This window comes from Manacus vitellinus, unplaced genomic scaffold (assembly GCF_001715985.3).
Source record: "Manacus vitellinus isolate BGI_N305 unplaced genomic scaffold, ASM171598v3 scaffold_3_pilon, whole genome shotgun sequence".
NCBI lineage: Eukaryota > Metazoa > Chordata > Aves > Passeriformes > Pipridae > Manacus > Manacus vitellinus.
This window is the reverse complement of record NW_021940535.1, coordinates 16815985-16840764: the sequence shown is the minus strand read 5'-3', so window position 1 is coordinate 16840764 and position 24780 is coordinate 16815985. Positions and strand designations below refer to the sequence as shown.

The 24780-nt window shown below is 40.1% G+C and overlaps 1 protein-coding gene across 3 annotated transcripts in view; it reads left to right on the top strand.

Annotated features, from left to right (window-relative positions):
- Positions 1-24780, top strand: part of RARB (retinoic acid receptor beta) — a 320609-nt gene that overhangs the window by 119682 nt on the left and 176147 nt on the right. For all 3 annotated transcript variants that reach the window (XM_018075372.2, XM_008923724.3, XM_025895420.2), the window contains exon 2: positions 6506-7001. In XM_018075372.2, the coding sequence (XP_017930861.1) occupies positions 6824-7001 (178 nt within the window). In that variant the 5' untranslated portion in view covers positions 6506-6823. The remainder of the gene's footprint in view (positions 1-6505; positions 7002-24780) is intronic.

Sequence of the window (24780 nt, the reverse complement as noted above, 5' to 3'; positions counted from 1 at the left end):
ACAACAATTGTATTAATTATATTCATTATCTCTTAACAATGTCGGGGGAAAAAACCCAAATAAAACAGAAACCCATTTTGCAAGTGTCAGCTTTATGACAAAAAGGAATTCACAGTCCCGCAGCAGACAGCTATCTTGCATACCAAGATGTTGGAAAAGTGTCATAGTAAGAGTGTCTTAATTTTGTTACAACAATTTATCTTCCCTCTTCCCATAAGTCTTGCACCTATAGTTGAAAATATATGACAATTGTGGTTATGGGGTGTAAGAGCTACAGATCTGCTTTTCAATAAACTGACTTTGAAGTTCTGTTTCATGCATTTTCTTTTTTATTCATGCATCTGGTCATATAGAGTGGTTTACTTTTTTTGGCTGCAGACTTGGCAGATACAAAATGCAGATGTTGTTCTTCTGACTTAAGCTGCTATTTTAAGCTTTTTGGCCAGCGGTTGAAAATTTTAGGTTCGGTTGTTTATTTGCTTATCATCAAAGTGGGTTTTGTCATATAATTCATATGCGAGTATTAGCTTTCTGTGTTTACTTTCAGAGTTTGAGATTAAAAGTATGGTCTTTTTTTTCGCCTTTACTTTTTTTAAACCATCATGCTCTTTTGATTAATAATACAGTAGAATATATTATGCTTCAGAGAGCTTTTATTTGCAAAAAAAAAAACCCAACAGCCCAACTCTCACATTGTGCTGCAGTGCTTTCCCTTTAAGAAAACCATATCTCTCTCCAGATGCCTGCATCTCTTTGATACAGAAGGGTACACTAAGTTCCATCTATAAACAGAATCCACTAATTAAGAGTAATTGCTTCGGAGATTGGTACAGACTATTCAGCATCAGATGCATGTTCCTCTCAGATATCCATTAGCCTCTAATAAGATAATGCAGATGTGCCAGTCTGTTTCCTGTTTCCTTCTATTGTACCTTTATTGCCGTATATGGACCAATGGGATGGGCTGAACAATAAGTGGATGTCCTTTTGCTCCCAGAGCCCTTCTCAAAGGAATGTTTGTTATTAGATTGCTTTTTCTGTTTAGTTTCACATCACTATGCTAATAAAGGAAACATAACACTCTAAAGGATTTTTTTTTTTTTACTCTTGCCACGGTAACTAGTTTATTGTTTAATTAAATCTCATTGGATAGCCAAGAAAACAAAAATGCAACATCTCATAGTCAGTGAGAACTGGTGCAGAACAGAGTACGCCTCTTTATGAAATAAAAGTTTCCATTCATTTTTAAGAGTTTAAAGGCAGTGTGGTTATTGTGTTACTGTATCTGACTGATTTACACTTGAGTCGTGCTAAATCTGCTGAATTATTCAGTACTGCTCAGTGCAACACCATCAACCAGCATAATAGAAAGCATATGCATAATCAGGGATTTCAATACAAACTATACATTAAATACAGTAAGGGTTCTCGAAACTTGCCTTGTTTTGAAAACAGTATTAGAATATGTCTTGAAGCCACATAATAAATAAGGACTCCACCAACTCTGTCCCTTGGGAAAAACATGTAATATATTATTGAGAGGTTTTGCATGCAAAATTTCTCTGCAACTGTTTTTGTTGCTCTGAGAGGAGCAACTTGCCTCTCCTGCCTTACTGCCCAGGCTGTCCTTCCCAGTCCAGAGGTTCCTGTTTTAGCTTAAGACTTAAGAGGGGGTGATTTTTTTTGTTGGCAGGAAAATGGGAAATGAACTTAGAAGAGACTTCCTCCATGACCCTGGAAACTTCGGGGACAGCTACGCTGCAGACTGCTGGGCTTGGAGAAGCAAATTCCCCAGCACCCAGCTCTGTGCAGAGCATGTCCTCATGTCGGCGTGCCTCTCCTGCATTCCTGGTTTCATCCCCCAATTGTAAAGGAAGAGCAATAGCAGTTTGCTGCTGCAGAAGGGATGGTGGATTAAGCTCAAAAGTTTTCTGGGTGCCAAAGCTGTGGATATCTTAAAATGACTGCTGAATTTCAAACATTGCCATAGGTAGGGCAGAACTCCCCACTGACCTTTTCAGAAGTTAGAGAAGAAAGAAAGGCAAAAATTCTACTTTACTTGCAATGCTGACAACTTAATTCCCTACTATGGATAGTGAGAGAGGAGGAAGAGGAATGTGGAATTGGGGTGGTTTTGGCAGAAGGGAGGACAGAGCGTAACCTTCCTACGACATAGAACTATTGGCCAAGCCTCCTGCCTTGGCTTCTTGCCTGTCCAGCTGTTGATGTGTGTCAAAGTCACTTGTAACAGCAAAGGGGTTTTAGGAATTCAAATAAATCTTATCCAAGTGAAAAATTCAGAAGGATGAGCTATGTTACAGTAATACCAAATATTGTTACCAAATGTAAGCTAAATAGCAATATAATGAATGAGGCTCAATACATTTAGTACATTCCAGGAGAACTGACAGATGTCTGAAGAGCAAAGCTGTTTTCTGTAGTAAAGCCTGTGCATAATGCATGGGAAATTGAGACAATAAGAAACATTCGGTCACTGTTTATCCAGTAAAATTTTGAGCTTATATATGAAAATTTTTAGTTTTTAACTTCTGCTCAGTTGCACAAACACTGAGAAGAAATTTGGAAGAGACAGGTACACCTGCTGCATTAATTGCAGTTGATAAATATTCTGCTCTGCACTAGAGCTACTGTAGCCTCCTTCCCTTGTGGCCATCTACTTTATCACTGAAGTCAAGTCAATAAAAGGCCTGTAAAAACCAAAAAGGAGGAGGCATATGTTCTGTCAAAAAAGAGTCATTGGCCGCTGTTCAATGCAAAGTAGTGCACAATGTGATCATCTCTTGGTGAACCTTCAAAGGAACTTTTCTTTATGATCCTTTTCCATACTGCTTGTACTAAGGGCCTTGTACTCATGAACAGTCACTAAGGAACAGTCTAATGGAAGAGGATTTGCATCATGCAGAGTAGATCTTCTGAAGTGCCTTGATGACAACCATTTTCTGAAGATTTTGCCTTCTGCCTAAAGGGCAGAAATCCATGCTGTTGCCTCACGTGAATGGGTGATCATCCACCATCAAGGTCACTATGCAGTCAGTTTGGCTTGTTCCTTCTGAGTTACTCCTCAGCTGTGGTAGCTGGCTCTTCCTGTCCCATTTAGAGTAAGCTTGTTAGCTCCCTCCTCGAGAAAATCCAGGTGTTGGCCAGAGGAGGATATGGTCAAAGTCCACATGGCATGGAAAGGATGGGACTTGCTTCTGGGCAAGTGTCATGGTCCAGAGAGGACGTGCTCCTTTGGGGGGGGAGGGTATTTACTATAGCAAGTGACAACAAAGAAAAATCTCCTTCTCAAAGCTGATGCCCATACAGTGTTTTGCTCTGTGGTACAGGTTTAGTTAAGCAAAAGGGAGGTTTTCACCTTGGAATCACATACAGCCTAGACATCTGTGGCTGACGTCCAATGCTGGGTCTTCACCAGTGAATTCAGGGACATGAATGTGTCAGTCTGGTAACACATGAGGCAGTGTGCCTTGGGAGTTGTGCCATGGAACTGGTGTGAATGGGAACAACTGATCATTGGGTTTCCTGTGCTGCAACATCTACTTTGTGATGTCCTCTGCTATGCAGCGATGGAGGTGATGGGTCTGTAGTCTCTTCAAGGAATATCTCTTGGTAATCACAGAAGACAAGTGGCATTTGCTTCTTTACAAGAGACTAGAGTGCTGATACATAGGTGTCTACCTGCAATTTCCTCCTTGACCATTGTATAGATGTTCAGATGTGTGAATATTTGTAAGAGCCTGATGCTCCCAAGTGACAATACCTGGAGTCAAATAGTACACTATTAGAGTATCACACCTTTTAGAGTGTCTTCCCTCTCTGCCTATATTTGGAGAGAAAAGTTCTGAAGAACTTTGGAGAGGAACAAGTCCTGAAGACTTATCTCCAGCACAGCTATCTGCAGGAAATTTCCAGCCATGAGTCATGAAAGAAGGTCGATTTTTGAGTAAGGCAAGAGAAACTCACTTTCAGGTAGAAATTTCAGTGTATAAATATTGCATGCAGAACTATAGGATTAGAACCTAGTTTTGGTACTGTTAGATATGTGTATTTGCACACTGAGGAGCTGTAACACTGCTGCATTTTGTCGTCACCAGGTCTATCACAAACCATGATCCTCCACTAATGAAGTGACCAAAGAGTTTCCCCAAGTGCCCTTTTTCCCCCTCTGTCCTGAAGGAGTCGCTTTTTTTCTGCATACTTTTCACTTAAATATGCAAATATATCGGATGTGGTTCTGGGAATTTATAAATTATGATGAACTCTGCATTTTTCTGTCTAATAGAAATATAACTGAAGGTATTATATAGTTTTATAAGATGAATTTTAGTTCCAAAGCCCTATGTCACTTAAAAATAGATTACCATGTTCTGTGTTTAATTTAATGCACACATTTTTAGGGCTGGTATTCATCAGCATCCCTCCCCTCTTAGTTTTTTTGCAAACACTTAGAAGTATAGTATTTTTGCCAGCTCTTGTGGTATTGCTTTAGAAAACATTAGTTTTTTGCGTGTTCCTTTGATACTTGACTTTCCTTGTCTCTTAATCTTCATAAAACCTTAGCTAGGTAAAACAGGCACCAGCCAGAGATGGTTCATCTCATTTCGTGTTTTTAATAAGTCAATATATTTTAGCTGTTGAGGCTCCCTCAGAAGATATTCCTGGTTTCACTGGTCTCCAGGCACATGGTCCTTGAGCTTGGCATGGTCAGCATCTGTGCCTTAGCTTGTTATACCCACCCTTACAACCTCACCTCTGGATACATCTGCCTCCATTAGCATTAAAGGTATTTTGTGCATGATTTACACAGTTATCAAATACTTACAAGCTATATTTCTGTTATCCCCAAGCAGACTGCACTCAGCAGAAACTGCTGTCTGAAAACATGCACAGCTGGTAACCTTTGCTGGTATTCCACACAGAGCAGAAACACTCTGCTGCTCTCTGACAGGCAAACATATGCATCCGGGCTTGTTTTTTTTTCTTTTTTCTCCTTGCTCATTTGAATTCTTACCGACAACTAGTACACTGGGTAGCAGTACTGATAGTCAACATTGCATTGTCACGTTTTCCTCCTCTGGCATCAATTTTGCTTTGCGACCTTGACACATCATTTCACCTCTCCCTTTATTTTCCCGCCCAAAAATCTTCTTGCATTTTGGTTTCAGGCTATAATTTCAAAGAGTTACGGATAAAAGTGCTATATAGCTCTGGATGTGGTTACTGATTGCTGACTGTAGCAGATGCAAGCATGTAGTATGTTGTCTCAGGAAATAAAGTCTTTAGGCAGCTGTGGACTGCCTTGCTTTTGGATGACTGAGTTTGCTTTGTGGCTCCTACTGTCTTCCCTCAACAGCATGTGTTGGAGGAGATGAGTAACTCCTTGTGCAGGGTGATGCTCAGGGAGTTGACTGCAGTACTCCCCAGCTTTTGCCTGGAATACTACATGGGTAACTGCATAAGCAGTGTTTGCAGTATGGAGTGGTTGCAGCCTTCCCAGTAGAGTATCCCTTAAGACAACAGCCCTTACTGGTGTTGCACAAGAAGTTTGATTCAAAGACCACCGACCATTTGCTGTATATAAACAGCTATGACGGGAGCAAATTTCACAGTTGAGAATATCATAAGTGCCCTGTTCTCAGCTTCAGGCTTTTGGTGCAGTGACTGAAAAGAGGAGGACCTCTTGAAAGGCAACAGTCATTTGGGTGAAACACTGAGGAAGGTGTGTATAGCTCTGGATGACTTTGAAGATGGTGGTCATGAGAACAAGCAAGTTCCCTAGCAAAGCACAGGAGCACTGTATTGCCATCACGTCAGTCACTCACCCAGCTTATAAAATAACAGGTGCTTGTTTCTTAGCCAGTTCTCCCTTCCTCTCAAAAAAAGCAAAAAAAAAGCAAAAAAAAAAAAGCAAGAACAATCAGTGAGGTGTCTCCTAAGTGATAATAAGATAAACTAACTATTCTTTGTGAAAACAGTCATTGGTAAACCAGTTAGTGCTTTAACAGGCCAATCTAAAATAGCCGTCAGACACGGTACCTCAGTGCTCTGCCTGAGCCATGGTGCTGAAGTGAGTAGAGAGCCTCCTCAGTATCAGTCATTCTATAGCTTCTAGGGGGAAACTGAAAGCTTTCACATACAGGAAAATTTTTCAGAAGATGATTTTTTTTTCTCCCTCAGTGTCAGTATTTCAGGTAATTATCGATACATTGTTTTTAAGTCTGGCAGTTTTCAAAACCAGGTTGCATCAGACAGACCAGAAACAGCTTTTGTTGTAGCACATCGGGCAGGGAGATCAAGTTAATGGGTTTTCTGTTAGTTTCAGTAGGGTGAGAGTTTTACCCCTAGGTAACCATCAAGGTGATCTCATGGGATACTTATAAATAAGTTATGACTTAACAAGAGTAACAAAGGGATAAGGCATTTTTCTATGTGTATACATTAAAAATAAGTATACTATAATCAATATATTGTTTTCTTCCCTCAGTGTCAGCATGCATCTGTAGAGAGCAACCGTACTCCCAGAGAAACATTTGCATAAGCAACTGAATTGCACCCCGATACCAGAGTAAAAAGACTTTTTATCCACAGTCTGGAGAGCAAGAATGTCCTAGAAAAGAAAACAGTAGAAAGCAGCAATGAAATATAGGATGGACCTGATCTAGTGAATTACGTCTTCTTCTTCACACAATCCAGCTCAAGAAGTACCTTCAGACTTGACAGCGCTGTTCATTCACAATTTGAGGTATATATTTGCTGGCCTGGAGTGATGCAACAAAATATTTGTCCACTGTGAGGTGTTATCATGACAACCAGTAGCCGTACATGTCCAGTACCAGCCGTGAATGGACATATGACTCACTATCCAGCAGCACCATATCCATTACTTTTTCCTCCAGTCATTGGAGGACTGTCACTACCTTCTCTCCATGGACTCCAGAGTCACCAACCAACTAGCGGATGCAGCACCCCATCACCTGCAAGTAAGTGTTTGGCATTAATAGCTTTTATTGACTAGTTCTCCTCTAACAAAGGCTGATTGTGTTCATCCTGAAATTATTTTAAGAGTAATTGCAGTTGTTCATCTATGATGTATTTTTCTTGGGCAAAGAGCATGCATTGGTTTTGAAATGCCATTTTCACTTAATCTTGTTTTTATAAAAATAAACACACTGTATGACATAGAGAAGCTGTGGAAACCAAGAGTGACAAAACCTGCTATAGATTTTGGCATATCCTGCATTATTGTATTAGCTCCAGAATCCAGTGTAATTTTTAAAGAAAAACTGGTCTTTCTGTATTCATGAACAGCTATGACTCCTCAGTACAGAATTCTCTTAAGTTGTACAGTAATTAATACTGCTTTAGTTTTCTTCCACAAGTAACTGCTTTCTTCCTGGGCAGCTTGTGAAGAACAACCTAGTGGACAGCTGGTAGCTGTGAGCTGCCAGTGGCTGCAGAATGAGCCCTTGAATCTGTGATGGAGTTTCTGTTGTGGTTTAACTCCAGACAGCAACCAAGTATCACTTGCTCACACTCCCTCACCCCTACAGCAGGATGAGGAAGAGTATCTGAGAAAAAAAAAAGGTAAAACCCATGGTTTGAGAAAAGAACAAGTTAATAATTGAAATAAAATATAAGAATCATTGTAATGAAAAAGAAGACAACAAAAAGGGAGAGATAAATAAAATGCAAGGGAGACAAGCAATGCACACTACAGTTGCTCACCATGCACTGACCGATGCCCAGCCAGTCTATGAGCAATAGGCAGCTCCCAGCCAATTCTCCTCAGTTTATATACTGGGGATGGTATTCTATGGTATGGAACAACCCTTTGGCCAGTTGGGGTCAGCTATCTTTGTGCACCTCTTTGGTGGCAGACCATGGAAAACTGAAAAGCCCTTGACTTAGGGTAAACATACTTAACACAGTGATACTTTAGTTGTTGCTATCAATATTATTCTCATACTAAATCTAAAAACACAGCACTCTACCAGCTACTAGGAAAAAAATTAACTCTATCGCAGCCCAAACCATGACAGTTCTACATGCAGCACTGCTGAGTGTGTTAACTGGGCATGGTTTTTCCATTGCCTTACAACAAACACAAGTTTTCTGCTTGGTCTTAAGTTTTATATATGTTTAAGTGGCTCCAAACAAAGCTGTCCCAGGTATAAACTCTCTAAGTAGCATCACATAGACAAGACACATCTCTGGAGGTCTTTGCAGTGGATGACTGATGTATTTGTCACCCAGGAAACCCAGATGTATACAGGTTTTCAGATCAGTTTGTTGTTGAAGGTGCTTGTCTAAATACACTAGTATGACTGTTGGATGCGAGGTCTTGACTAAACAGCACATCTGCGGAACAACTGCACTTTCTACTAGAGGAAAAGGAGACTTGTTATAGCAGTGTCCCTAATATATCTTTCAACAGAAATCACACAAAGTTTCAGCTCCAAACTTGAATGGGAAATCACAGTGAAGACAAAACTTCTGAAGAGTAAGTTATAGGACTTGTGCTGCCTGATGCTAATTCTGGCTTCATGTCTTACATACATATGTTGGAAGACTGAACAGTCTTCAAGTAAATTGTTTTGTTCTTGTGTGGACATATTTCATCTAGTCAGACATGGAAAGAAGTATAATTGAGTCAGGCTTTTATTTGCCGTGTTTTATTGCTGGGTGTTAATCTTTATTGGAGGTGAAAAACAAAACACTTTCAGCCAGAAGGTCTACAAGTAACTCCAATTTTCCAATCCTGTCAGAAATTATCCTGGTTGATATAAGATTACCATCCTGAATGTATCCCCCAATACATCAAGAACACTCACCTGTTGAAAAAAATGGTTTTATTAGTTAATGGGAACCTTTTCTGAGGCATACGTTGGTAAATACCAAATGTATATGATCAACAATGCAGAGGTTTTATTTTCCATAAGTTATTGTTGTGGAATTAAGACTGTGTTGCAGATGCATTATTAATGATTAATAAACCAGTCAGTGTTCAGCCTCTAAAAGAAGTAGTGTCAAGTATGAATTTCTGTCAAGATACAAAATAAGTGGCTATTTGTGAATCTTGGGGTTTGTGTTTTTATGCCACCTGGGTCCCAGCATTTTCAGGGCAGTATTTTTGTTCAGGTGCTTTGCAGCACTGGATCGCTGTGACTGAGCATGAAAGCCTGTCAGTTGTTGTGCACAGCTCAAGGCAATAGTGTTTGAAAATACCAGCTAAAATTTAGCAAGATAGGATGGATGATGACTTGGGTGAGAATTTCTTTTCAGACACAGTCCACTGCAGGATGACTCTTCTGGTTTGTACTACTCTGTTTTCATATCTGTAGTGGCAAGACTGTCTTGTTTGGAAATCTGTAGACTTCTCATTCGTGAGCTTGAGGTTTATATTACTGGAGTTATAGAGACAAGTTCCTGGAAGCATACAGGTTGAGCTTTGGGTTGTAGTTCAGGGTTCTGTTCTTTATTGTGGATTTTGTTTGTTTGATTGTTTGTTTTTCCCAATGAAGTCACCCAAGGGATGAGGTCAGTATGACTTATGACCTCTATTAAAGTTAGAACTTATACTGAGTGGTGGAAGAATATAGAATTCTCTTGCAAAGTCCTGAAGAAATTAAAGTTTGACCAAACCACTGCTCTTTACATGCTTGAAGCTATTGTACTATTTATCTTCCGGATTCATTCCATTCATGTACAATTCAGTAGAAGTGATTTTACATAACAGAAATGCTATAAAGATCTTTTTAATATTTTTAAAACAATGCAGTTCAACAGCTTTTGTTCAAAGTTACCGCCATTTAAGCATTCATATTGTTGTCTTTGTTCTGTCTTGGTTTTAGACTTTTAATGATGGCAGATAACCTTATATCAAGTTGCATTAAGTTATCCTAATCTACAATTGGGGTATTCCCATTCCCATTAAACAGACAACAGTATATATTAGATGTATGAATTGTGTAAGCACAAGGGGCTTACTATAAACGTTTAGGTTGGAGTGATTTAGTTTCATTGATATTAATAGTGCTGTTCCCTCTGTGACCTGTGACTTGGCTTCTGTTTTTATACTGAGATACATAGTGCAAAATACTTAATAATTAGTGATCTGGTCACAGTGCTAAGGAGGTCAGAAGATGAAAAAATGTCACTTTTATGCATACGTGAACTGTGCATTAGCACCAAATGAGATCACGGTCAAGGAGATCGTTACTTTTGTGAAGTCCGATTGATTTGCCTACCTCTGTATTACCCTGCACAGCACAGAGTGGGCATCTCCACTCCTGAGATCAAGTGGTATGCAGGCATCCCTGGTCACATTAATAACGAGGAATTTCTTCTACACAGCAGAGCTTGTTTGAGGAAGTAACTGCTTAGCTCATTTAGAAATGGGAAGGGAATGTGAAACTGAAGGCATTTCTGTGCTCTTTGCATCACGTGCCAGACCAATAGGGTCCTAGACCAATAGGGTTCAGCTTTTTGCCAGAATGGTAGCAGCTGTGGGAAATGGGTGAAAGTCCTGCAGAGCCCAACACGTTACATAACACTTGGGAAATATTTGGGGGAGGAATAAATAAATATGGGCATGAGGGCAAATACTGTTATATGATGTTTTATTAGAGTAAAAGGATCTTGGGTTCAGGAGAGTAGCAACCACACAGGCAATGCTGGTATCTGAGTGACATTGCTTTTCATTGTCCCTGGAAGAAGGGCCAGAACTCATAAGACTGTCGGCAAAGACTAGTAGGAACTGTCACAACGTGAGAATACCAAATTTAGGAGAATTTGCCTTCTTTATAAAACACCTGTTGTGGATGTAATTGCAAATTTTAATTTCTAGAAAAAGACTAATTATAAAAATTAGTCTTAAAAAACACCCAAACTAAAAACAAAACAAAACTAAAAAACTCCAAAAAACTAAGTGAAGCACTGCCTGAAATTTGAAAAGGAAGGTATGTGAAAACCACACAGATCATTGTAGTATATCCAGAGAGTGGAAACCTGGTGAGGAAAGAAATGCAAGGCACACAGTGATGTTGTAGTTTCACAGGCCAATCTCAGGAGGGGGAAGATGTAGCCCTGCTGCTTGTTGGTAGAGTATCTTTGCAAGACTGGTTTCTCTAATGTTACTTTACCAGAATGAGTTTTACAGAATTAGTTTAATGTGGGCAAAGACCACTGCATAACAAAGCCAGTTGATGAGAACTGGAGACTGTGGAGGAAAACGCTTAATCTGAGCTGATGTGCTGTGATGAAAGGAATCCCTGAGTGTATTCTAGATCAAATTAAAAAAGGATCTGGACAATAACCACAGTGGGAGCCACTAAATAATAAAACACTTTGTTTGGCAATTGTTCTTTTTCTGCTTAGATTGAGCATCCTGCTTCAGGCATCCTGCTTGAATGGACATTCGGAGGGAGCAATCCGGTATTCTACCTCTAACCCCTCTACCACATTTCGGTCCTTAGGCTGCCGACATGAACCTTTGGATCCTTGATATTCTGCCTTCATTTGTTGCAAGGGAGGAATAGGAGTAGCTTAGTAAGGCAACAGGGAAAAGCAGCCATCCTGATACAGGAATGTCCTGGAATTTATATAAACTTAGTAAGGTTGATTCATCCTGATCACTTGAAAAAAAATAATCTAAATGTGTTATTTAGAGGACTGTTGGAATGTCATGGAGAAAAATTCATACTAAGGTCACTCATTGTATTTCAGCCAAGCTTTTCCATGCTTTTCTGTCTGGGGTGTTTTAAAAGTGTATTGTAGAGAACAAAGGACTTTATGTTTTGTTTTATGTAAATCTTCTAAGTATGAGAACATATATGGAAAGATCATCTGAGGAACTCAAAGAGGTAGACAAGGAACTAACTATAACATTACCTCTGGGCAGTGCTATGTAAATACTAATTGTTATATTTAGTAGTCAGTATTGCATGTCAGACTTTTCAGACTTGCTCAAGACAGCAGTTTGTTGTTTTGGGCATTGTTTTCTGCTGGAATTGTTTTTCCTTCCATTAATGCAGGTTATTTACCACTTGAACTCCAACTTAAAGACTGTTTGCTGCCTTTTTTTTTTCCCCCGTGGGAAATGGATTTTCCATTTGTATTATTAAAAGAGCACAGTTAAATCCAGTGTTACTGGTGTAGTACTGCAAGATATTTTTGCCAGCCCCACCCGTTGCAGGAATTCATTTACTTTTCCAGTCCTGTTGTTAATCATTATATTGACACAGAAAGTCCTCCCAAAAGCACTCTTTGGCAGATTGCATTAAATATGAATAGCAGATATTCATTACGATGTGTTGCCCCCAAGAGAACTCTAAACTATCTGCACTACTCATGAACAGGCAAATACACTAATTCTCCAGCTATTCAAATTATTTTCAAATAGTTTAGTGTGTCTCTAATAAAAACAAGAATGTCTCTGTTTCCCTTAATTACTTAGAAGGTCAAGGACTCCCACATCTCACTTTACTTCACAAAATGGGGAATGTTTCTGTTGGAGATTGGAGTATGGTTAGTGCATGATGGATTTTCTTCCATCAGCATAGTTACTGAGGGAAGCGCTGTCTGTAATGGACTAACAAAAAAGAAACCTTCATCACTCTTTGGCACTCTGGAATTGTCTAAAATAATATTATGGTATTTATATTGAATTAGGAAAAAAATATATGAATCAACCTTGCTTGATTATGTTGTTGAGTTTTCTTATACCTTCTAATCTTGCTGTAGCTGTCTCCCATTTTTTCCAACCCTGTCTCCCTGGGAAGGCTTACTGTGTTGTCATTTACACATATCTGCAATTAACAGATGACTTTCAATGTACCTATTCAGTGCATGTGTTGTCCATATTTATTGAAAAGACAGAACATGTGTTTGCATTCAGAGAGGGGGGATAAACAGAACATGAATATCAGATTTCTTAGGTACAGCCAGTGTAGCCTCATGCTGACCAGTCTGAGGAGCAATGTCCAGATGATACCCTGTAGATATCATTCAAGACCTTGGAAGTCACCATTTCTTTCCAGTTTCTCCTTTTGTTCATGTTGTGGGTTTTTTCTTGGTGGGGCTGTTTTTGCGGCTTGAAAGCATCCATCCTTCAGTTATTTAAACTTTGTTACACTGTCGTTTTCTAATTCTAGTTGATCTGAAACTATCAAAAATGTATACTTACTTTTTCATGTCAGAGCTTCTTTTTTCAGTGTCACCACTTTCTAAAAAAACAGGAGTGCCTGTCTAGTTGGCACAACTGGTGACTCCTGCTGTAGCTCTGCCCTGCCGGGGTGGGTCCTCGGCACCCTGTGGTTGCAACTTGCTTTGGATTTTAGTGGACAGTGTGCTCATCTGTGAGAAATCCGTTCTGGGTGTGTATGGACAGGAATTTGCTTCCTGGGAGGAAGCCAAATTTAGAAATTGTCAGCTCTGGCAGAGGAAGCTCATGGTGTAATACTGGCATGTGCTTCATAATGGCTCTGTGTATCCCTTGTAAACTTGCTGTAGACTGAAGGAACCTGGTGTTTGGAAGTCAAATAGGAGCTGTCAGAGAATTGCTCCTTCCCTCCTCATGGGCCCCAAAGCAAGGAAATTCCCCAACAAAATGCCTTCTTACCTAAGCCTAGAAACAAGTTTCTGCAGAGCATTGCAAATAACCTTTTTCTCTGTTCTGGCTACACAAAAATAACACCCAGTAGCTCCCAATATTGGGGATGTCAGGAATGAAGAGTGAAGGGCTTGTTCTAGTCTCCTATTGCCAGGTCATACTGGGTGACCACTCTGTTGCCCCTACACCCAGTTGGTGATGATGTGTTTGGTGTTGATTCATCTATGGCATATGAAGCACACAGTATGTTCTTCGAAAGGAATGTAATGCCAGGCTTTGGGTTTGGCAAGGTAATGGCACCCAAAGTTATTTCAATGACTGATGTGTTTTCAATCCAAATTGTTTGGGGCAATCTTCTGAAATAGTTAGTTGTGTGATAGTTCATGATATTAAAAATAAACATAAGCTTTCATTTTGCCAGCTTTCTGTCTGAAGGCATATGTTCAGCAGCTAATCGTGTTCTTAAAGTGGAGAGTTTCCATTCAGTCATGTTGCTGTGTTTAAAAGGTGTGTCACCATGGAGTTTGGGGGATTTTATAAATTTATTTTTTTTTTTTTTAGCTAAAATGTGCTTTTTATTTTGCCCCAGTACGAGCCTTGGTACATCTTTCCTCCTTTAGTCTACTGAGTTATTAGTTTGTGTTTACTACACTTTTGGCAATATGCAGTGTTTAATTGGGAAGCCTTATTTAAGATTTGGACAGAGCCAGATTTTCGAGAAATTGATTTATGGTTTTACTCAGCTAGAATATCTTCCCCTTTTACCTATTTAAGGAATATGGGGAACAAGCTGTGTTATGTGGACTTTTCAGCTATATCAATGGCAGCATGTTTCCCATTTAAAATGATAAATACTCACCCTATCTGATGAGCCCCGAAAGGGCAGGGAATCCTTTTTCCCTTCCTTTGTCCTTCAGTGCTCCGCTTCCTTTCTTACTGCCCAGAATAGGCCTGCATCACTAATATTCATAAATGATTTACAAAAGTAATTCCTGTGTAATAACTTGGGACGTCAAGATTTTATGATGCTGCCAGATGTGCTATCAAACAAAATTATCTGGTTCAAAAAACTTGTGATAAATCTAGTCAGGGAAAATTCCCCGGGGCAAACTCACCCTCTACAAAAGTAACTGTGTCTCATAAAATTGTTAGATTTGCCTTTACCACATGTTTGAAATCAGACTTAAAGCAACAGTTTTATACATGTGAAAAGTTAGATTTGGGATAAACTAACAAACAGGAAGGACTGGCCTTAAGCAACAGAAAACTCTTTTCCTTTCAAAACACCACGCGCACTCAGAGGAAATGTCAGCGTAAATATCAGAAATATTCGGAAAACCAGAACCTGCATCCCTAAGATACTCAACTGTTTTGTCTAGATAATGCATTTTTAGAAAGTAGTCATACCCTATATATAGTGAGTCTCATCAGGGTTGGGCTGCTGAGCTCCTGCTGAGCTCAGATACTCCTGTATCTGAGTACTCTGAGTGCAGGGAGAGCAACATGCCCAGCATCTGACCCATGTGTGTGTTTGTTCTTTCATGGTCTCAGCTGAGGGAACTGTTTTGGTAGCAGGGTGCATGTTTTGCCCAGTATTTCAGGTTTTGAAGGAGGGGAAGTGCTGCAGATGCACTGGAATTCCCTGTGTGGCTGCACCTCCATGCTGAAGAAGGTTGGATGAAGGCAATGTGCCCTCGGCTTAGCCCTGCAGTTTTATGGTGATCCTTGCTTCTCAGGAAAGCTCCCAAGGATGTTTAGGTGCCTACACAAATAAGCTTTACAGGTATAAGTACTTCAGTTATGCCAGAGGAGCAAGGTTGAGCATGATTTTCATCCCATAGTTCAAGGCGTTTGGGAGAGAAGCTGAAAGTCATGGCTGGGAGCTTTTGGGGGAGAAACGCAGAATTCAGGCAATGGAAGAGTTTGGTTCAGCATTTCTTGGGAGCCCAGAGCACAGCAGGAGAGGGCAATCTGGAGGGCTTGTGGTGTGCCATGTCTCTGGGGAATGTGCTTCTGCTTTCAGAGTACTCAGAGATGTTTGTGGGCTTGGCGTGCTGCCTGCCATTACACAACACACTTGCTTATAGCTTCAGTTAAGATGGAAGTCAGATAACTTGTGCAAGCAATAGGTGTGGACCTCCAGGTGGAGCTTGATCTTTTCTATTTTTCAGTGCTAAAGGCCAGTCAAATTTGATTTAACCTCAGCATTAGCTTTCCCGAGTGTCATATGTTTAGATCTGGGACTTGCATTAAATCTCATACTCAATTTTTTAAAGAAATATGAATTGCAAGAATAAAGATGGACAGGAAAAAAAAAAAGGAAGTACTGTGGAAAACTCGGGAAAGTATTTACATCCTTTTAGGATGGATTTCCTCATCCTTTCTTGGGATGGATTCAGACCTCAGCATGGGCACCTAGCTCCTGTGAGATCATTTTTTCCTGTATACATGCAAAAATTGTGTGTCATTTAGAAATTAAAGCCTTGATTCCTCACTTAGATCAGTAAGAGCAGATAGCATTAATTCTGTAAATTTAAGACCTAAGACACTTTCTAAAAGTTGGCTTTTTCTAAAGATGTATTTTTATATTTGCAGTAATGTGGGGAATATAATTTCTGAGATAATATGGTGGGGGGAAATGTATGCTTATGCAGTTCTCATTTCTCAAAACTAAAAGTTTTCAGGTGTGTTTCAAGGCTTCATAACATAAATACCTAACTAGAACCCTTTCCAACCTGTGATGTTTTTTCCAGTCAGTTTCAAATACCTAAAAATTAGTTTCTATGAAGGAAATGTGAAAAGTCCCTTGAATACAGCTGTCATAGCATCACTTTTTCCTCTCTGCATTTAAAAATAAGAAGAAAGACCCTTTTTACCAGTACTGAATACTCCAGGGAAGAAAGGTGGTGCCCTGTGGCTGCTCCGTGCAGCCTACAGCTGTTACCAGAGGTTCTACCCAAAAACCTCTGGGCTCTGACAACCTCTGCAACTGTATTTGAGGGAGAAAATAACTTCACTCCCTTTTAAGACTGAAAGCATCCAAGCCAAAAGCCAGAGTGCTGTCCTGTCACAATCAGGTCACCATCAGTGGAAAATGCAGCGCAATTTCCTGGGCACTGTGATTTCAGTTGGGTACCGTGCAAGTAGTAATGTTAATCCACCATGGAACACAGCATCTGACGGGGGTGTGATACCTAGCATCTACAGCAGAGCCAGTGGAAATCCCCATTCTTTCTAGACAGATGAAGAGACATTGGTCTAGAGCCTGAAACTAGGCCACACTGTAAATCTGCAATGTTTGGAAGAATTCACATGCATACCAGCACTACCTAAAAGCTATCAGCGAAGGCGTGTGGTGGGAAATAGAACTGTATGATGTAACGAAATCTGTTTATTATATATGGCTTTCACATAGCAATTCTAGGATCAAGAGTTCTGTTATTTGAGAAATTAAATCCTGCGAGAATCATTAGAAATATAGAAATAGTGATGTCATTACAAAATTAACAGGCTATAAACCCACAGGGCGACATGTTGATTCATAAAGGGAATAGCAAAACATAGTGCAGGGCACATCTGCTGCTCGGATTCCTGCAGATCCATCAGCCTATTGGTATCTGCAGACCACTTGAAATTTAACATCTGTTCAAAGCACTCAAAAAAGCAGCGGGAGAACCCGTACACCTTGCAAAACACTTTGCTGTCAGTACCATCGTAGTTTCAATAGTGTATTCTTGCAAAGATTGTTACAAGTCCCCTTCAAGTCCTAGATCTTCCTGGCATTGTTTCTTAAATAGCAACAACATGAGTAATAGTAAAAATAACATGGATTTTTCTAAAGGCTTTCCTAACATTTTTATTGCTTTTTATTTATGGTACCACTGCAACATATGAACTGCTACAGAGTTTTCAAACAAAGGCGGATATGATCTCTGTTCCATGTAGCTTGGAATCAAAAAAAGGAAGGTGTATGAAGAGTAAGAGAAAAGGATGTGCCTTCTGGGCCAAGTGATGAAGATGAAGAAAGACTTGGATCCTAGAAAGGGAAAGCTGACTTTGGGGATTCTAAAAAAAATGCCTGGATGCCTAGAAACAAGAGAGCCTGTGGAGACTGATCTGCCTCTTTTGAAGACCAACAATAGGATACTGCAGCATTATTTCACAAAACCTGTGTGCATGGTCAACAATTGATTGTCGTCATTGAACTGTGTCATCTTACCTCTTAACCAGTCAAAATGACAGCATGTTTCCCCTAGCTGCATCTTCCAGCAGAGTCCAAATAATTTGCAAGTTTCTTCTGTTTAACAAAACCAGAAATACATTGAAGCCAAAGAGAGAGAGATTTCACTATTGATCAGTGGTGGTTGGTTTTGCAAAATGACCTGACAGACATTTGGAAGGCATCAGCTGCCTCATGGAGTAGCAGCCAAACATCTTGGAGCATGGTTTGCTCTCCGTCACTCTTATTACTTGCAGAAGAAGTGAACTCTGCCAGGGTGTTATTGGAAGGGATATTTGCCATTTTAATATGTAATTACTCGCACAAACTCGGTGAAAGCATGTTGCAACAGCTTTGATTTTTAAATAGGTAATTGTACTTACTTGTAGTGAAAAATGTGAATCATTGTTTGTAAATTATTTGGGAAAATTAATGAAAACACATAGGTAGCAGAAAATGCCCAGTTTTATTCCACAAGTACCAAAGTATTGTATTGGACATATTCCCCATTTAACTTTTTTTAATAACCAAAGAATTTTTTACCTTGTTGTCCAAGATGAAGCTGAAGCCTTCCATAGCCAAGGTGAAGCCTAATTGAGGCAGTCTAACACTAGTGCAAGTACATGGAGAGTCACTGATGCAGGCAGTTTAAATGGGGTTTTTGCCAAACCTTTGTTATCCTTCTGAAGTTCTCTGTGTATGTGCCAGGGGTTTCTAATAGTGCTGAGAATTTTATGCAATGGACAACCCAGAACTTAAAAACCTAGTGAAGCGTACATAGGAAGAGCAGTAACACAAAAACCAGAGCGAGGTATGTGCATTTGTTTTTCTCCAGAGATGTTGCTTGGTAATCCACTTTTTAATCAGCTCTGGGCCCATGAAACTTCTTTGGCTATCCAGAAGACTCCACAGTTATAGTTCCAGGAAGAAAGCAATGAAGTGATAAGGAATATGTGGCCCTGTTTGGTAAACTTTGTCTTTTCTGAGGGAGGAATAAAAAAGTGTTTCAGAACGTGTTAATAAAGTTGCAAAAGCTGCTTTCTGAGGTTCCTACAGCTACAAGGGCTGTTGGAGAGCTGGTGCCTCTCCTTTATCATCAGATGCACCGAGCATATTTTGGGGTCTGACAAGTTTTTTCTCTTTGGAGGAAAAGTGTGCTTTTGGGGTCAGATCTGTTGTTCAAGGCCGGTAAAGTGAGATATATCACAGAAGGAGCCCAGTGCCCAAAGTCCCTTTCCTTAGCTGAGCTTTCAGTCACAGTCCATCTACCCATTACCCAGGAGTTCTCCCTTCAATCATTTTCTTTACTTTCTTGTCCCTACAGTTTGTCTGGTTGTGTCTGGTTTTATTTAACTGATTTATGTGGTGTTTGTATGCTTTTTTTGCTCTTAATCCCACAGATTTAATTACAGAAAATGTTTCTGCTCCCTCTTTCCTTGATGAAGGAATTGCTTTGTATTTATCCTCAAAGTGGAATAGTAGCATCTTCAGAGAGATATTGTGTTTGCAGTGAAAGAGATGCAAAAATGTTTTTTTAGGAAGGTTAGGCTGGTTATTTACAGCCAAGAAAAGGAGGAGCACAGTCTGGGATGGGGCTCATGCCTGGATAAAGACATGGGAACTGGCTCCTGAAATACGGCATTAAACAACTTGTAAAAATGTGGGAGACAGTGAACAAGTTCAGTTTCTGAGATTCTCAGACATGACTCCAGCCAAGGTGTGCTCTTCACCTGTGTCCGCCCAGTGCTGGTCATCCTGCAAGAGTAATGAAGAAGGTGTTAGATCCATGCTGCTGAGTCACATCACCTTTGAGTTTCCAATCACAAGGTTGATGGTAAGTGTGTGTGATGATTTGCGAAAAATGCTGATCGTTTTCAATTGGCTATCGGTCCGGAAAGTTGGGAACCATTGACCTAACCTATGTCTCTAAGGTCAGGGAGACCTGTTTCTGAGGATTTGTGCCCAGTATCAGACATCAGCTTGCTAGGAGAAGCACGAAGAAATGTTGTCACAATGAAGTATCACTTTTCTTAGGATGGACTACTTTTCCCTTATTTTTTCCCCAGAATACTTATCTTGCCTGACCTGATTTCAGAGTACCTTGTACTGTACAAGGCACAATGATACCTTGTACAATCCAATATTTTAGATCAAAATTGTATATAAGGATAGATGTCACAGGGCAAAAGTGACTCCAACGAGTTTCAGACCAACAAGGGGCAAATTTCTTTGTGATCCTGTTAATCACTTTAAACAAAATTGCTTCCCAAATCATTGGGAAACACGTGTTCACCTCTCCAGCCATGTATACCTATGCAGGAAGTGAATAAAATCGTGATGTCGTGCTTGGTGGCTCTCTACATGGGCATCATTGACTGAAGAACAGCCAGATTGGTCTGTCCATCTTGATGTTCACTGTAGGTCCTTGCAGATGACCTCGGACTGGATGCCTGTGCCAATGTTTTTGTGTTCAGGAGGTGCATTATTAAATTATTTTAGAAAATGTTAGTCTCAGTCAGCCCATGCAGTTTCTTTCCTAGTAAGAGTTTATTATTTTCTGTGCAGTGTTTGAGTTGAAGCAGAAAGTCTGGGACGACTGGGGGAAAAGGGTGAAGGAGGGCAACTGGGGCTGCTAGAAGGATTGCTGGTGTTTCTGAGGGACAGAGGGAACAGGCTTACCTGTGGCAGACATTTGTTATAGATTCCCTTTAAAATCAGGAAATGAGTACAGTCATCGTTTTGTAATTAACTGTGAGGGGAAATCTCGGGAGATGGCTAAAACAGATTTGTCCACTTAGACAAGAAACACTGGGACTTAACAGGTGTATGGTGCCTGTACTGCACTACTTAGGAGTTCTTCAGGCTCGGCTGAAAACAAAATATTATCCGACGATAATAACATTGTGAACCCAAAGACCTTAACTGGTTTCATTATCAAGTGAGTGCCTGAGGGGAAATACACAGATGGAAAGGCATTCCTTTCCCTTGGTATAATGCTCTAGTGCCAGAGAATTTATGGCCAGGACATGGTTGGCCCTTGCATTGGCGGCTGGTGGGGGAAATACATAAAGTCATTCTGGTCTTTTTTTGTTCGTTTGTTATCTTGCAGGCTGTTTAAGGGCTGAGTTTTCATTGCCATTCCCAGTCTTGGGGACAGCATAGCTGTATACTGAAAGCTACAAGATGGGGTTTGTGCTTGCCTCTTCTCTCCTCTGTGGACCTTGTTCACTCCCTGGGCAATAGGGAGGGAACAGCCCTGCTTGGATAACACCTGGTACCCTGACAGGTGACAGGTGGATTCAGGCTACAAGGTCAGAGGGATACTCAACTGGCATTATCTTCTTAGAATGTAATTTATTGCAGGATGTGCAGGAGGGCTGATTAGAAGTGGTCCCCTAAAAGTAAGAGGGGAGAGGGGGGGTTGTATTGCTTTGTTTGCTTTCTGTTTTGTTTTGTGTTTTGTTTTGGGTCTTTTGTTTTCATTTTTACTTTTTCTAGTGCAGAGACAGATCTTGGAAAGAGCAACTCTTTCCTCTGTATTCCCAACCTGTTTGCTCTACTGGCTGGAGACAACATCTACAAGGCAGAGCCCTATAGCTCAGGCAATCTGAAAAGCTACATGTGAGGGGAAAAAAAAATAAAGAAAGGAAGAGATATTAGCTCATCATTTAGCTAGTTAAGGTGTCTATACTCTTTTCCAGTTCCTGAGTTACCCTGTGGTTTCTCAATTATAGTTGTCAGGAGAAAAGTATGAAAGCCTTGTATTTTAAATCTGTGACCAGAGACGCTAGTGTTCCCTGGAGAGGAGTCTGATCTGTCCATCGTGGATGACTGTTTCTTTGGAGAATCTGAAGTCCAAGATACAGAGCACGTTAGTTAGTTGTCTAAAATACTGTTTATGTTTTTCAGAATTGAACAAATATACAAAGATGGAAATTGCACACAGGATCCATGTTTTATTTGTGAGTGTGTATGAGTGCGTGCACATGTAGATTTAGTCAAGAACCCCAAAGATATTGAAGCAAAAACTAAATAAATAATGAAGTTGTAGTTCATTTGTAAATGTTAATGTTTCTGTGAGAGACTGGAGAAGTTCTTTTATTATTCAAACTGGCTTGTTCCTTCCTTGTTTCTATATGAGTTTACCCTCTTTTGAACATTGTATATGGTTTCACGGTGAAGAGTTTACAAATCTTAAAATGTTGCTTTTTTGTCAGTGACACCGATCATACTGCAAAGGTCTTTTTAGAATTTCATACAGATCAAATAGCTCTGTTTCTTAAAAAAGGTCAGAAGAAAGGTCACCAGAATCTTTCACTATTGGCAAAACTAATTTTTTTCTTAGACTGGGTCATAGAAATAGATGAACATAACTGCTTTCACTGAATTTATTGACTAAAAATAAGCAATCACCCCCTTTCCCCACCCTTCCTCCTTCTAACAGACATCTGGCATGGAAAATATAATCTAAGTATTTTTATCAAGGCTATAAGCACCTGGAGTCTCTTATGATGGCTACTGCAGGCAAGCATAAGAGTAAGGAGCTTCAGCAGCTCCGCTTACAGCCACTTCTTAGTTTGAAGAGGATGTTTTGCACAGGTGTTAAAATGAGATGCTAAAGTGTGTCTTGATATTAGCATACTGTCCATCAAAACCTGTAATTAACTGCACCCACCTGTATGCTGGCATTTTTCTGACTCTTGCCATCCTTAAAGCTGTGTGTATCTGAGGATGTAATCCATCTAAACCCTTGGACACCCTGAACTACAAATGAAGTCAGAGAGCTGCAGGCACACAGCTCCTGGCAGGATTATGCACCCAGTGAGCTATTGCTCTCATTATGTTGCACTGCAATATATCATCAGTGTGAAACATCATCCTAATGATGCATTAGTGTAATACATCATCAGGGGAGTCCCACCAGTAATGTATTACTCCAAGTATGGTGCTACTCAGTAAGAAAATCATCTCACAGTCCTTGTGTTGTTTCAGAACAGCATCAGCGAAGGCAAAATATGTTGCTTAAGATTGATGCAGATTCCCAATTTCATAACTATGTTAATGATGAGGGTATCTTCTGTATGCTCTTTGTGGCTTTGTTTTTAAAGAGGTGTGTTTGGGCTGTCTTTGGTTGCGTTTCTGTCTGGAAGGAGCAGGAATTGATTCTTTAGATGGATGGATGGAGGGCTTGAATAGGAAGCTGTAAATCTGCTGCCCGAGTGCCTAGTTCTTGGAGATGGGGAAAGGGTTTATGAAAACTTGGTGCCAAAATTTGCAATTTTAAGGATTTTTCTACTGTCACCCTGATACATCTTCCTGTTTCAGTCACACGGACTAAGATAAATACATTTAAAAAGCTCTGTCTCGTAAAAAGTAAACCCCTTTGTTTCACGTATCAACCCATTGATTTTCTTCGGTCTGCAAGATCCTATAGCAAAACAATCCTTCCCTTGGGAGTTGTCTCAAAGGCAAGATTTACTTCGGGGGGCAAGGCAGTCAGGTGGCTTCGCTTATGCTTTTGAATTACAGTGGCTCACCATAAGGTTGCAGCAGTCCCAGGGACTGCCAAACAGAGAAGTGTAGTTGTCAGTGGTCCACCTAATGTAAACAAGGACTGCACTACTCCACGTAACTAATCTAGTAGGATCAAAGGGAATGTTGGCTACGAAATAGGCAGTTCTAAAATGTGCTTTTGTACATGGCCAGTGTTTTCTAGGGTGATTTTTGGATGCACCAAGTTTACAGGTGCAAGACAAGGAAACCTGAAGGGATTCCAAACTTCAGTGTGCTTTTGAGACTGCACTGCATATTTTCAATGCTGAAATGCTGCACACAAGTTGTTTCTTTAAAAAATCTTCTCTGTCACAGAAATTCAGCAAAACCAAGGGACAGTTCTCGAGTAAGTAGAGCAAAATTTGGTCTCCCTTTGCTTTGCTTCTTGTTCTCTTGTGTTAACAGATAACTGGACTGAGCAGCATGATTGTGGCCCTCTTGTGATTTGTCAGTCACCCCTTTTTTCCCCCCGTAAGATCTTCACCAACAGTTTCTGCCTGCTTGTACTTATGTCAGTAAGATAAACTATGACAATGTGACTGTTTTTACAGGAGCACATACTGAGCCTTCTGTTACCGCAGGAATATGGAGACTTTTTTACTGCCATACCTTGTTTCATTCATTCACGTTAGTTTTTTGTCCAGACCCAAAGTATGACCACATTGCTAGAACACAAGGAGCACTTTGCTGGTGTCATTCCTCTTTTACTGTTTAAGTGTTCTATGGGCTTATTTAGGCAGCAAAAGCAGTACTCCAAGCCAAAAGAACTTCAGTTGTAACTTTCTTGAAGCCTTATTTGGGCAAAGTATGAATGGCCTTAAAAGACAGTAACTAATTTATTTCTTGAAGTGGTGCTGGGTTAAGATCATCATCACAAATCAAGCCGTCTTCAACATTACTCTCCCTCACTGCTGTAAGGAAAGCAAACCTGCTCTTTTCAAGTTCCTCCTCGAGATTGGTTTCAGGTCTCAGAGGTCCCAGTTCTCTTTCCAGGAGGATAGCAAGGCTGGCAGTGTAGCATGGCTCCTACGTGCTAATGCAGAAGCAGCCGAAGGAATAAGTGTTTGTCTATATGACAGGCATGGGCAGAAGAGTGAAGCCTAGTAACTCTCTTCCTAGTAACACTTCTTCTCCAGTGGCAGCACCATGTCTGTCTGATAGATGGCTTTGGTTTTAAATAAAAATGAAGATCAACCTTGTTGTCTGCATTAAATAAAGAAGATTCAATAAAACCACAAACTATCCATTGAAAAGCAGGGGTTTAAAGGCAGAGGTCATTTAATGAGTTGATCTTTAAGGTTTTTAAAGTTTTAAGATTAAAATCACTACTTGGTTTCCCTGCTGTTGTTTGACACTACTTTGAAGTCAGGTTTTCTTT